Source organism: Astyanax mexicanus, chromosome 5 (genome assembly GCF_023375975.1).
Source record: "Astyanax mexicanus isolate ESR-SI-001 chromosome 5, AstMex3_surface, whole genome shotgun sequence".
Taxonomy (NCBI): domain Eukaryota; kingdom Metazoa; phylum Chordata; class Actinopteri; order Characiformes; family Acestrorhamphidae; genus Astyanax; species Astyanax mexicanus.
The window spans coordinates 4081404-4097177 of NC_064412.1; the positions used below are offsets into that span (position 1 = coordinate 4081404).

The following is a 15774-nucleotide window of genomic DNA, read 5'->3' on the forward strand; positions in this document are numbered from 1 at the left end:
CGAGTTGATTCAACTCAAAGATCTCCGTTTGATCGTACAGGGGTTGGACAATAAAACTGAAACACCTGTCATTTTAGTGTGGGAGGTTTCATGGCTAAATTGGAGCAGCCTGGTGTTCAATCTTCATTAATTGCACATTATTGCAGCAGTAAGAGCAGAGTGTGAAGGTTCAATTAGCAGGGTAAGAGCACAGTTCTGCTCTAAATACTGCAATGCACACAAGATTATGGGAGACATACCCAGTGTTGGGAGTAACGGCGTTACTTTTTTTCAGTAAGGAGTAATCTAACTAATTACTCTGACTGTAACTATAACGCCGTTACCATTTCCGACACCCCGTTACTGCACGTTACTTTAGCCGCTCTATTAACTTTTTTTTTTTTTTACTTCGCTTTGCCCTGGTTAACCCCTCCTCTTTCCGGTGAACTTGAGCTTCTGGCCGCTGTGCCTGTGGGTTGGCGTGGTGAAGTGAGGCACAATTGTGACGATTTGCTGCTCTAATTAATTCAGTGATTGCCGTGGACAGCCCAAATTCCGATTTAAGGACGTTAAGCTCTTTTTAGCTGCTCCGGTTTTTGTGGTGCTGCTGCTTTCTCTTTCAGAGCTTAGATTCTCTGCCCGAATCCGACCTGACCCGAGGACCGACCCGAAATCAGGCTCCTATTTTTATTTTATATAAAGCTCTGGTGTGATTATCACAATGTTGCTAAGTAACCAATTATTATTGTTCACTAAAGCGAACGAAATACCGAAAATTGAAAGTGAAAAACATTTGTGTTAACTGAATCTAATAAAAACGGTAATTAAAAGGAAAAAACATAACTATCTCGAACTGTATTTTGTGTTTATAAAACTAACTAAAACGAAATGAAATTACTGATAGAATACCATTATTTTCGTGTTTAATTTATTCAAAGGCGCTATTGTACAGCGGAGTTGTACAGCGGGCGGTGTTGTGCCGAGCGCGCGGCACCTCGTGGTCCGTTAGTTCTTGTGTAAAGCGCTCGCTCTATAGCCGCAAAATACGACAGAAAACACTGAGAAACTGCAGAATTATGTATGGGATTACAATATGCGTGCGAGGCAGATGAAAGAGAAACAGGAGATACAGTGTGTGAGAACATTTAACTGTGAGTAGCTCATACACCAGAACAGGCAAATCTCTCTCTCTCTCTCTTTCTCTCTCACGTTTCTTAGATTGATCTCTCTGATGAGATGTGTGAAAACTAATAAAAACTAGCAAGCCCACCCTAAAAACTTACTGAACAGAAAAAAAAAATAAATAAATAAAATTAAACTATAATAAAAATGTAATCACGTAGCTCTGGGCGCACGTGAATGCCTCCGCGTTTGACTTGCAGCACTGTGTGTAGCTGTTCTTAAAAATCATTTAAATTAAATAATAGTTCTGTGCTTGTTACAGTGTTAATTAACATAATTCTGATTATATTTCGCTCATTCAATCAGCCCGAAAACAGCCAGTTTATGGGTCGGGTCGGGCTCGGGCTCATAATGACAGTTTATGGTTCGGGTTGGGTAGGGCTTGGGCAGAACGTGCACGGGCTCCGGCTGGGTCGGGTCGGATTTTTTGGGCCGATCTAAGCTCTATTCTCTTTTGGTGAAGCTGTTATATTAATACCATTTTAACGGTCATTAGATTGTTGTTATTGTCCATTATTTTGTTTTGTTTATATAAACATATTTCCTTTGAGTGTGTCTTGGTTTGTTTAATTTCATCCCCAGACGCGTTTTTCCGTTTTTTCCGTTTTTTTTTTCAGTATTACAAGTTTTAGTAATTTTCTTTGGTTCAGTGGAGAATTTCGTTTTGTTTTTTTTGAAATTCGTTAGATTATATTTTTGTCAACATTTTGGGTTCATTTTCATTTGTTATTTTTCTAATAATAATAGCAAATGCATAATTGATTTACTTTTTTTTGACGGGCGAATCATAAAAAGTAACACATAGTTACTTTTACTGGTAACTAATTACTTTTATAGTGGAGTAACTCCGTTAGTAACGAGTAACTATAACTAATTACTTTTTCAAAATAACGTGCCCAACACTGGACATACCAGAGTTCAAAAGAGGACAAATTGTTGGTGCACGTCTTGCTGGAGCATCTGTGACCAAGACAGCAAGTCTTTGTGATGCATCAAGAGCCACGGTATCCAGGGTAATGTCAGCATACCACCAAGAAGCACCAACCACATCCAACAGGATTAACTGTGGACGCTGTAAGAGGAAGCTGTCTGAAAGGGATGTTCGGGTGCTAACCCGGATTGTATCCAAAAAAACATAAAACCACTGCTGATCAAATCACGCAGAATTCAATGTGCACCTCAACTCTCCTGTTTCCACCAGAACTGTCCGTCACCACAATCAATTATTGTGCTCTAAAACCAGGTGTTTCAGTTTTATTGTCCCACCCTGTTTATACTCTCACAAAAGTTTAATTAAAATAGTTAAGTAATGTTTGGAAATAGTAATTTTTACATTAAACAGGCTTAATTTATTTAGAGTAGTAGTAGTGGGTAATGAACTTGGTAAGATGTGTGGCTCTGTTTTCTTATCTTTCTGTCTGTATTCAGTATGAACTCCTCTAAATACTCATCCTGCAGGGTTTTGGTCATTTGGTCACCTTTGCTACTTTAATTTCACACTGTTTTCCCCCCAGGCAGAGCCGGCATAACAGATGAGCGTGTCTGAGCTTAACAGGTGTCAGGTGACAAAGTGGCGGTCAACGGCCAGGCAGTGTAGTAACACGAGATGCAGTGTGTCTGTGTGGGTGTGTGAGTGTGTGTGTGAGTGCTCTAAGATTTAACAAAAACAAATCTGGTGTTGAGATACATGGATCACCTTTAGGTTTGCTGGAGAAGAAGTGTTTGTGTGTTCGTTTAATTGCTAAGAATATTGGATTATTTGTTTTTTTTCTGTTAAATCTTAGAGAACAAGTCCAGGAGCATCATGTATTAATCACATAATAAAAGCATACGTTTAGAGCAACATCTGTTTTAGCATCTGTCCTAGAGACTGTAGGTATGGGATGGAAATGGGAACAGCCAATCAGCTTGAGAGCAGAGAAAGGACAGTGTGCTGGTGGAGATCTGTGCAGGCGCAGTAGCCATAAGAAGATGAAAAATCTGTTTTTTTGTGCACTATTGAGTCAAACTCTTTTTTAACAGATTTTATCATTGATTTAAAATATGTTTCTAAAATGGTAATCTGATGTTTGCTTTACAGCCCTAAAATAATATCACAATATTTCATGGTATTTTCACAATAACGATACTCTACTCCAAGAATACACAACTACAACCAAATAAAAATTCAGTTTTATTATTGCATACGATATGATATGGCACAGCCCTAACTGAGATATTCTTCTTTTTTTATCAGATTTTTAACAGATGTCAATTATCCAGAATATCATGATACTACTAATAATAATGCACTCCAAATATCTCCATACATAAAATAAATGATACTGGACAGATATAATCTGTCTCTAGTAGATATATAATAGGAAATGAGAACAGTGTGAATTTTACTTTTGCTAAAAACCCAAAAAAAGTAGTGCCCTGATGTGATAATTAGGGGTGGTGATATGGCACCATATTTTTTGGGTATAATATAATTCACCATATTTAAAAATGTTGGCAAATTATTGCGTACAATATAATATGGCACACCCCTACTCCCTATACAAACAGATTTAAGTTCCCAAGTGAACAAAATTGCCTAAAATTAATGTACTAATGCATCTAAAAAAATAGAATATCATTGCTAGGTTACTTTATTTCAGTAATTTAGTTCAAAATGTGAAACTCATATATTATATAGATGTATTAAACACAGAGTGATCTATTTTAAACATTTATTTCTTTCATTGTTGATGATTATGGCTTACAACTAATGAAAAATAAAAATTAATGTCTTAGAAAATTAGAATATTATATAAGACCAATTGCTACTTTTAGCAGTGTGGGCAATGTCCCAAAATCCTGCTGTAAAATGAAATCTGCATCTCCATAAAAGTTGTCAGTAGCAGAGGGAAGCATGAAGTGCTGTAAGATTTTGTGGGAAAACAAAACTGCACTGACTTTAGACTTGATAATAAAACACAGTGCATCAACACCAGCAGATGAAGGACATGACTCTCCAAACCATCACTGATTGGTGGAAACTTCACTCTAGACCTCGAGCAGTTTGGACTGTGTGTCTCTCCACTCTTCCTCCAGACTCTGCTCCCTTGATTTACAAATGAAATGTAAAATTTACTGATGATCAGTGATACATTGAAGAGGTGTTGATCCACTGTGTTTTATTATTAAGTGCATGTCTGAAGCTGGACTGAAACGTATGAATATCTGCCAGATTCAAGCACATCCTGTGGAACTGGGCACAAGCTTCACATGTTTAACAATTCGTTCCACTCACACAGCCAGATTCATATACACTCTCAAACACCAAACACAGTTCCAGCATAACTACAGAAAGTTCCAGATGCATTTCCCACATTAAACCTGCGCAAAGACCAGCGCAGTTTGCAAGGAATTTGGGGCCTGATCCTCCATGGATCCTCAACCTGCCTTTTCCATATCTTGTTAATATAACTTACAGGGGTCGGACAATGAAACTGAAACACCTGGTTTTAGAGCACAATAATTGATAGTGGTGACGGACAGTTCTGGTGGAAACAGGAGAGTTGAGGTACACATTGAATTCTGCGTGATTTGATCAGCCGTGGTTTTATGTTTTTTGGATACAATCCGGGTTAGCACCCGAACATCCCTTTCAGACAGCTTCCTCTTACAGCGTCCACAGTTAATCCTGTTGGATGTGGTTGGCCCTTCTTGGTGGTATGCTGACATTACCCTGGATACCGTGGCTCTTGATGCATCACAAAGACTTGCTGTCTTGGTCACAGATGCTCCAGCAAGACGTGCACCAACAATTTGTCCTCTTTTGAACCCTGGTATGTCTCCCATAATGTTGTGTGCATTGCAATATTTTGAGTAAAACTGAAACTGAAAATTGAACCTTCACACTCTGCTCTTACTGGTACAATGTGCAATTAATGAAGATTGAACACCAGGCTGCTCCAATTTAGCCATGAAACCTCCCACACTAAAATGACAGGTGTTTCAGTTTCATTGTCCAACCCCTGTACATATTACAGTGTGCAATCATATTATCAGCCCATTCAAAAAATCAGGGTTAGCTTTAGCTCAGGTGTGTATTTAGGACTGCAGTGAGATGATGTGGCCATTACAACGTGCAATTCTGTTTTTAGTGTTGTGATAAACAGAGACTGGGAGCTCTGGGGTAGTTTATATAATCAGGAGGAAGGTGGATGATCACAAGCCATCAAACCAAACTGAACTGCTTGAATTTTTGCACCAGGAGTAAAGCAGCATAAAGTTATCCAAAAGTAGTGTGTAAGACTGGTGGAGGAGAACATGATGCCAAGATGCATGAAAATTGTGATTAAAAACCAACAGGGTTATTCCACCAAATATTGATTTCTGAACTCCTAAAACATGTGTTTCTGCATTTCTGTTGTATTGTTGTGATAAAGAGAGAGAACTGGGCGCTCTGTGGAGTTTTCCATGGCGAAGCTGCTATTTGTTTAAATGTGAGGGAAGTTCGAAAGTTCTGGCGTTTGGGACTTTTTTCAGTCACTAAACAGAGTCAGCACTGGAAACAGCATTAGTCTGTATTTATAGCGGGGATTTCTGGCTGACTCTGCTTTATTATTATAGCTCCCTTAGGACGTGACCTCTGATCCCCAGGGGACACGTGTTTGGATTTTCTCTCCAGACCAAAAAGAAGAATTGCTCTGTTCCAGTCAAGACTATCATTCTGTCTCTGTATGTCTCTCTCTCTCTTTATTTATCTTCTACATTGTATATTAAAATGAAAAAAGACATGAAAACAGTTAAGGGACACGTGGAGTTACGTAGTAAACAGTAAAAAAGTGTTGGTCTTCCTCAGTTTTACAGTAAAATTATTTTACTGTTTGTAAAAATGTTAAAATGAATGCTTTGTAAAGTAGTTTAATGTTGGCTCTGATAAAAATTCCATATCTATCTATCTATCTATCTATCTATCTATCTATCTATCTATCTATCTATCTATCTATCTATCTATCTATCTATCTATCTATCATGTACAGGGGTTGGACAATGAAATTGAAACACCTGTCATTTTAGTGTGGGAGGTTTCATGGTTAAATTGGAGCAGCCTGGTGTTCAATCTTCATTAATTGCACATTGCACCAGTAAGAGCAGAGTGTGAAGGTTCAATTAGCAGGGTAAGAGCACAGTTCTGCTCTAAATATTGCAATGCACACAACATTATGGGGGACATACCAGAGTTCAAAAGAGGACAAATTGTTGGTGCACGTCTTGCTGGTGCATCTGTGACCAAGACAGCAAGTCTTTGTGATGCATCAAGAGCCACGGTATCCAGGGTAATGTCAGCATACCACCAAGAAGGACCAACCACATCCAACAGGATTAACTGTGGACGCTGTAAGATGAAGCTGTCTGAATCTGTCTAAAGTCTAGCTAGCTAAAGTTAATTTTTGCAGTGTATATTACTTTATCAGATATGTACACACATAGAAACACACGTTGTGTTCTGGTGAGACGGCTGTAGTGTGTGTGTGTATTAAGATCTGGTGTGTTGTGTCTGTCGGCAGGTCGCGGGGAAGGAGTTCTCCCTCTGGGATGAGTTTGTGGTGAGGGGTAGAGAAGATCGCCCAGAGGAAATGACAGTGGAAGAGCTGCTGAAACGCATCAAGGTTAAACACACACACTCACACACACACACACACACACACACACACACACACACACACACACTCATTCGTTCATATTGAATATCACACCCCACTCTGCTCGTTAGAGGAGCTCTCTCCAAGCTTCTTCTGTCCCCCGTCTTTCCTTCACTCCATCAGCACCTGGATTCTGAGGACCCTCAACTTCCCCACTAAAGATCCCCATCCTGAACCATTAAACCATGTTAACTGATACCTCCACACAACACCAGGAGGGTGAAGACTAGCACACGCCTCCTCCAATACATGTGAAGTCAGACTCCGCCTCTTTTTGAACTGCTGCTGATGCTGTAGCATTGCCGAATAGCATCACAGCGCTAACGCTCGGAGGAAAGCCTAGCGACTCGGTTCTGATACATCAGCTCACAGACGCAGCCTTGTGCTGATCCACATCACCCTAGGAGTGATGAGGAGAAAGAGAGAGCGCCATCTACTGTACCCACCCAGAGAGAGCAAGACCAATTGTGCTCTCTCAGGGCTCTGGTAGCTGATGGCAAGCTGCATGATCAGGATTCAAATCAGTGATCTCCTGATCGTAGTGGCAGCTCTTTAGCCTGCTGGACCACTTGGCATCCCTCTTAAAAGCAATAATATGAGGCAAATAAATCAACAGATACAGTACTAAATGAATTTTTTGCAAATCTGTTAAAAAAAAGTTTGCAAATATGTCCTCAAAGCTAAATGTGGCTTCTTAGAACCATCTAAAGTGTAACACGTATTTTGGTTTGTTTAACACTTCCATAAGTGTTCCTGACTAGCTTTAATATAAACTTGACAATGTTATTAAATTTAAAGAAAATAAAAAACATACATTGAAGAGAAGTCTGTCCAAACTTTGGATTGGTTCCCTACATACAAGTGTAATATTAGATATTGGCATCAGCCCAGAATTCCCACATTGATGGATCCCTAATAATAATGATGTATAACAATAAATTATGGGCTGTAAGTTTCATTATATATAACATGTACTGTAAATGCTTTTCTCTTTCTAAATGATTAAAAGTTTGATTTTGTTGGTTATTTTCCTAATCATGTTATTTTCTAACTCATTTCAGGATGAACATAACTTTACTGTGAGCGGTCTTTACTATGGGCCTGCGGTGCTGTATGCTGATTACTGTAATCATGCAGATCGACTTAAACAGAGGTGAGTTTTTTCTACACTTTCTGGGTGTTTAATATTGTGTGCTGCGTGTATATCAGTATTTTAAGGGTCTCCTTCCACAAAAATACACTTTTTCTTGTTGTTTGTGAAATACAGTAGGTCTCTCTGAGTTGTTTATGATGCTGCATATGAAACTGTTCCTCAGCTTCCATTGTACGGTGGCCCTGAAACCACATAAAAAAAAATGGCAAGAAAATAAAAAAGAGATGCACTTAAATAAAAGAAGCGATTAAAAATAAAAAGAACCACACAAACAAAAATAAAGCAGAAATTTAAAAAACGGACACACTTTTATAAAAAGATGAGCAATAATATAAAAAATAAACACAGTTAAAAAAAAAGATGAGCAATAATATAAAAACGGACACAGTTAAAAATGAAGTTTAGCAATAATATAAAAAACTCACACAGTTTAAAAATAAAGTTGAGCAATAATATAAAAAAACTCACACAGTTTTAAAAAATAAGTTGAGCAATAATATAAAAAAAACTCACACATTGTCTGCAGTAGCTAAGAAAAGAAAATCCTCAGAAATACGAGTTGATCAGAGAGATGTTAGGGTGTCTACATCAACCAGTGAGTTTATGGCCTTGCCCACTAGGGAGGAGCTAACAGCTTCTGTTTACACCAGCTAGTTAGCGTTAGCTATCTTGTATACAGTAAGTAACTATAGGTTTAAATCGGATCTCCGGTTGATTCTGCATTTTACCAAGACCTTAAATAAACACTAGGGAAGCACAGTTTGACAAAGTAGCACAACTTGACAGAACATTGGTCAAAGTGGGTGCCGTTTGCATCGGATTTTATGATATAGAGCGTATATAGACTCTATATATGGGGCTTCTACGTGGTGAAACTGTGCAAGCACCACATTACCAAGTCTGAAAAAAGAGTTTAGTAGCGTTAGATTAGCTGTGAAAGCTCTAAAAGTCTGACGTTAAGCGTTAACTTGAAGTTTAAGGGTTAACTTTATTCAGTACTCAGTGCTGCATATTTTTAACTAAGGCTGTTTATCTCTGAAAACATTTTGTCCTTTGAGATTTAGAGCTGTAAATTTGACTGTGGAGGGAATAGAGCAGGTAGGCGTTATCTGCTGCAGTGCTGTTAGCCAATCAGAGGCCATATATTTGCATGAATTGCATGAATATTTATTAGCAAGAGCCAAAATCCTGTCTTTCTTCAGAGACCTCTCATTCAGTGAACTAAAGCAAGGCTATACAGAAACACCACAAAACGGCTCACATGGTATTAATTCATACTAGAGACCACAACTAGACATTTTAAAAATAAAAAATAATTTTAAAACGATGAAATGAGACCTTTAATCACTTGTGTAATGTTTATTTAAATTATTAGATACTATACAGACCAAATTACTGTAGAGACTTCAATAAAAAATCAAGTGTTGACCTATTTAATCCAGTGATTGACCTCATTTTGTGAAATAGGGCTGCTTGAGGAAGTCCAAAACCAGAAATAGAAACAGGATGAGCCAGGGTTAACTGTTTTGATTGGCTGGATGTCGATAATATGATGTTTATATCTGTGGACAGGCAAGAGTGAAAGCACAGTTGTCCTAAAAAAAATGAGGTGACTGAGGTTCACTGGACCGTATTTAAAGGGTAATTGGAAACACATGTGCCTTGAGTGCTTTAATTAATGTATGATAACTAAATTAAGAAAAATTACAGCTGATGACCCTGAAGACTGAGCCGTTCCTGTGCAGTTCCTGTGGAATCTGTAGTCTGTTAACCTCATATTAACTTTACACAGTGGTTTCTCATCAGTGTTCAGTTCCATTAGGACTCTGCTAGTCATAGTACACAGTAGTATGGTCAGGAAAAGTGTTTTATTTTAAGAACAGTGTATTGCAGTATTGTTAGTCGTGCTGTTTCTCACATGTTTATATATCCTGCCCATTTAATGTTGGGGGCTATAAACAAATGCATACAGCATTTCTTGTTGGTTGGCACAATATTTTTAAAGCCTAAAGTCTTTTTATTTTGTGAATATTAACAATAATGACAATGCATTTGGACTTGCATGTCCCAATATACCAGTAAACAACATAAAGAGAATATAACATTTTCATAAAAAAAAAAAAACATCTGCATAAAAATCTACACAATGTCTTTAAAGTCTACAGTATAGCTGAGGAATCATACAGCTCTGGAAAAAAATTGAAGAGACCACTTTAGTTTCTGAATCAGTTTCTCTAATTTAGCTATTTATAGATTTATGTTTAAGTAAAATGAACATTGTTGTTTTATTCTATAAACTACAGACAATATTTCTCTCAAATTCCAAATAAAAATATTGTCATTTAGAGCATTTATTTGCAAAAAATGACAAAAGAGATGGCTAAAATAAAAAAATAAAAGATGCAGAGCTTTCAGAAAATAAGTTCATATTCATAAAGTTTTAAGAGTTCAATAATCAATATTTGGTGGAATAACCCTGGTTTTTAATCACAGTTTTTTCATGCATCTTGGCATCATGTTCTTCTCCACCAGTCTTACACACTGCTTTTGGATAACTTTATGCTGCTTTACTCCTGGTGCACAAATTCAAGCAGTACAGTTTGGTTTGATGGTTTGTAATCATCCATCATCCTCTTAATTAAATTCCAGAGCTTTTCAATTTGTTAAAATCAAAGAAACTCATCATTTGTCTGGCAGCTTAAAATGAAGTTATAAATCAAATTGTAATAGTCTACAAAATCACAATTATACCATGGGTAACTTCTAAGCAACTGAAGGCCTTTCTAACATTGGCTAATGTTAATGTTCATAAGTCCACCATCAGGAGAATATTAAACAACAAAGATGTGCATAAACAGAGTTGCAAAGAGAAAGCCACTGCTCTCAACAAAAAAAAAAATCATGTTTTCATGTCTGTGAAACACAGTGGTGGTAGTATCAAGGTTCAGGCCTGTTTTGCTGCATTTTGATTGAATACTGAATAATGCCAGACCCGAAGAACACAAGTTGCTCTACCAAATAATGCTTAAACAAAAATAAAGTTAATGAGACATGCAAATGATTCAAGTTTCATGCTTGCGAACAAATAAATTGTCTAAAATATGTGACCCAACAGCCATGATTGCAGACATCCAGTGAGCATGCTGTTGGTACCAGCACCATTGGCAGATGGCTGTACAACACAAGACTACATGCACACAGACCACTGCGACAACTACCCTTAACACCACATCAGTATCGCCAACGATTGCAATGATTTCACGCTACACTTTCATGGTTTCATGGTGGACATTTTTCCCTTTTTTATGTAATCTAAAACCAGACTGTGACAAAATGTCAGAATAAATGAAAAAACTAAAATTAATTAATTTAAAATACATGAGTATCCATTAATATATACTATTAAAGGAATAAAGTTACTATTTTGTTGATGGGTAAATAGTGAAACACTAAAAGCCTTCCTTATGCTGTCCATACACTACATGACTTTAAAAAAGACTCTGAAAAGACTTTAAATAGATTAAAGTCTGACTCCCTCTCACATCTAAAGACACGTCACAGACTTTTTACTTGCAGACTAAGATTTTTTAAAGACTGGGGATCTTACAGGTTTACTAACTGCAAGACTGCAGCTAGATTCTTTATGAGATTATTTCCCATCATGCTTCTGGTGGAGTTTACATACAATATTACATATTAAGTTATAAATAATGTGTATATTATCAATACTGTGATTTTATATCAGAGACTACCAACTTCTGTCCCTATTAACAGTTTAGTTTTCTGCCACACTTTTATTTCTTGATATTTTTAATAGAATATATTTTGTGTTTAACTCCGATTATACACTTTTTTTACATTTGCTTTTGTTTTAGATAGAACTAATGCAGTAAAGAACATCATCCTTGCAAATGTTTATGAACCATCGAGATGATGCGACCGCGACTCGACTGCAGCTCGACTCTAACAAGACTCTTGTGATTTTATCCCGACTGAGAAATTGCTTGAAAATCATTAGGTGTAAATTCGGCATAAGGGACTGAGGCTGGATTAGCAGCTGTAGCAGAGCAGCTTGATGATCTCCAGCTCTGCCTAAACACCTCTTCTCTTCACCTGTCGAAAGACACTCTGGATCTGTCGGAGACTCTTTCCTGTTCTGAAGTTTCCCAGAGTGAGAACAAACTGGTTCATTTATAGCTTCATGTCAGGTGCTGTGGCCCATTTTGCCTAATTTACTGTAATGTGTGAGAGTGAAAAGGTGTGAAAGCGCTGTTTCAACACCCCATTCAGACACCAGACACACCAAAACAGCATAAGCAGCATAAATATTTGCTATAGAGGGCCATCTCAATAAATTTGAATATCCTTGAAAGGCTTCTTTATTTTAGTAATTCAGTTTAAATGTATTAAACACAGAGTGATCTATTTCAAGTGTTTATTTCTTTTATTGTTGATGATTATGAAGCTTACAGCCAATGAAAACCCAAAAATCAGTGTCTCAGAAAATAAGAATATTATATAAGACCAAATGGTACTTTCTGCAGGGTGGGCAGTGTGCCAAATCCTGCTGGAAAATGAAATCCGCATCTCCATAAAAGTTGTCAGTAGCAGAGGGAAGCATGAAGATATGAAGTGCTGTAAGATTTTGTGGGAAAACAAAACTGCACTGACTTTAGACTTGATAATAAAACACAGTGGATCAACACCAGCAGATGACAGACATGTCTCTCCAAACCATCACTGATCATCAGTACATTTTACATTTCATTTGTAAATCAAGGGATCAGAGTCTGGAGGAAGAGTGGAGAGACACACAGTCCAAACTGCTCGAGGTCATAATCATCAACAATAAAAGAAACAAACGCTTAAAATAGATCACTCTGTGTTCAATACATCTATATAATATACGAGTTTCACATTTTTAACTGAATTACTGAAAAAAGTAACTTTTCAAAGATATGCTAATTGTTTGAGATTATATTGTATATTACAATAGTATATATAAAGCTCTGGGAAAAATAAGAGAGTTTCTCTGATTTTAACTAATTAAAAACCTCTATAATATAATCAAGAGGAAGATGGATGATCACAAACCATCAAACCAAAAAAGATGAACTGCTTGAATTTTTGCACCAGGAGTAAAGCAGCATAAAGTTATCCAAAAGCAGTGTGTAAGACTGGTGGAGAACGAGAACATGATGCTAAGATGCAGGATTGAAAACTGTGAAAAAAAAACAGGGTAATTCCAGCAAATATTGATTTCTAAACTCTGAACCTAAACCTTTATGAATATTAACTTGTTTTCTTTGCGTTATTTGAAGTCTTTAAGTTTTTCTGCCAAAAAATTCTCTAAATGAGAATATTTTTATTTGGAATTTGGGAGAAATGTTGTCTGTAGTTTATAGAATAAAACAATGTTAATTTTATTCAAACATAAACTTATAAATAGCAAAATCAAAGAAACTGATTCAGAAACTGGAATATAAAAGCAAGTCTGTAAAAAAGATTGGTGCAATGAATGATGTGAAAGATTTATCTCCACTTGGTAAAAATGCAAGATTTGTCTCATGTGGATGCCTTCTATTGAGATATCTGCCAGAAAATCTCCATTATTTGAAGTACAGGTAAAGTACAGTTGGGCCATGCAACAAGACAATGACCCAGAGCGCAAACATTGACCAAAATGAGTAAAAATGTGATGAAAAATGTGTTTTTCTTTATTGCAGAGTGTCAGAACTGGTGAAAATGGTGACTAAGAAGGAGATTCCTGCTCAGCAACAGATGCTGGAGATTATCCCCTCCTTTGCTGAGGATGAAGACTGTGAGAAAGTTCCACCAATCAGGTACCTCCTCTGATGAGGGCGTCCCTGTACCGCCAGTGTGTGGATCCACTGCCATTCTAAATACTTAGATATTACTTTAACTGTGATTTTAGTTTAGTTTTAATGAATGAAAGTGTGTTTTAATCAAGTAATGTTTTACAATAAGGGTGCAGTAATTAACAATAATTATTAAAGAATGTCTTTAATTAACTAATTATTAATAGACACCAGTGATTTTTTTTTCAACTAATGTCTTTATTCATTATTTACAACATTTTTAAACATTGGCATTTAGTGATGTTTTAAAAAAGTCTTAACTATGGGATGTAAATACTGTCAAAAATAAAATAAAAATGAAAACAGTAAAACTAAAATGCAGATACTGTTTTGCGCTTTAAATTTTTCCAAACGTGTGATAATATTATGACAATTTTTTACTTAAGCACAGGTAATATTTTAAAATTAAAAAGGCTTTTTGCCATTTTATTTTCATTACCATACAGGTTTTTTTTATTTCGACATGTAAATTGCTGTCTGCGCCACATGTCGCATTTGTCGCATATGTCACATTTCCATTGCATTTTGATTTTAGTTTTAATATTTATTATGCAGTTTGTCAAGGGAAAAATGGCCAGAGGAAACCAGTCTATTTTTTAGTTTTTCACTATTAGCTTTTTCATTTTAGATTTGACTGGGAAATACCAGTATGGGAATGAAAATGAAATGGCAATGGTCTTTTTCATTTCAGTGTTTTCATTTCAGTTCTATTTTTGGCAGCATTTATCACTCATACTTAACTACCATACAGATTATAAGGTGCATTATGCGACACTAGTAAGGAACAGGGGTGTCGCCATGTTTTCCTTCTAATTCAGCAGGTCTCGCTGCTGGGTAAAGCAAAGCTAAGTTAAGTCAACAGAACAGTAATCCTTAAAAAACATTTTCTTTAAAAGTCAAACGAGCGCTGGATGTTAATCTACATAGATTTCTCTCACCTCTGAATTAAATGGCGAAAAAGCTACTGCTTAGCGCGGTTAGTGGCTAATGCTAATGCTGCTCTAGCCGTGCTAGCTGGGGAAAGTGGCAGGCTACAGGCAGAAAATACTCGCCTAGGGACGGCGAAAGAGCTAGCGCTTAGCGTGGTTAGCGGCTAATGGTAGAATTCATACATAAGGAACACTGTTGATTTTTTGGGAAAATTAATGGATTTTAAGTGCACCTTATAATGCGAAAAATACGGTAGTTAATGTTAGTTAATCATTAATTGAAGGACTCATTTCTGAACCATTTAAAAATGTTTATTACTGTTGTAATTACTGTTAATTAATGACCCTTATTTAAACAAGTACATATCACTTTAATCAAGATCCGTTCTTCTGTTTCTAAATCATGCAGTTTCTCTCTGTTTAAATGAAATGATGAACTTTCCTCTCAGGAAAAATGTTAATGTTATAGGGTTTAGTTTTATGAATTAAAGGGCTTGTTCTGATCACTGGGATAAATTATGTCATTATAATGTTCTCTTAATCATGACTAAATAAAATAATTAAATGAATTAATTCTGATATTCTCTTAGTTGACACGTCCATCTTTTTTCCTTTTACATATTTTTTATTGAAGATTTTTCAAAATATTTTTCAGTCAAAAATACATACAGAATTTACAGTCATGTTTCTCCACTACATGGTTTTGGTTACATGCATTAAAATGAACCGGACATGTTACATTTATTTAAACATTTACACCTTAAAATAAAACACACATATTACCAACATCTTTAAGATATAGTTTAAGTATAATTTTATATTTTAAATATAATTTAACATAAACAAGAGCTTGTTTAAAAACCCATTGACCTGAAATAGTGCAGTTGTGCAGTTATCCATTGTGATTTTACATCGTGTTTTCCATGTTTTTTGTTTTTAATTATACATATCCAGAGGTGCTCTTTAAAAATCCC

The 15774-nt window shown here is 36.3% G+C and overlaps 1 protein-coding gene across 1 annotated transcript in view; it reads left to right on the forward strand.

The window, feature by feature from the left end:
- The window catches only part of uba7 (ubiquitin-like modifier activating enzyme 7), a 116869-nt gene extending 101500 nt beyond the window's left edge, over positions 1-15369 (forward strand). The window contains exons 22-24 of the mRNA XM_049479463.1: positions 6705-6806; positions 7901-7992; positions 13719-15369. Coding sequence (XP_049335420.1) covers positions 6705-6806; positions 7901-7992; positions 13719-13848 — 324 coding nt within the window. The 3' untranslated portion in view covers positions 13849-15369. The remainder of the gene's footprint in view (positions 1-6704; positions 6807-7900; positions 7993-13718) is intronic.
- The last annotated feature ends 405 nt before the right edge of the window (positions 15370-15774 follow it).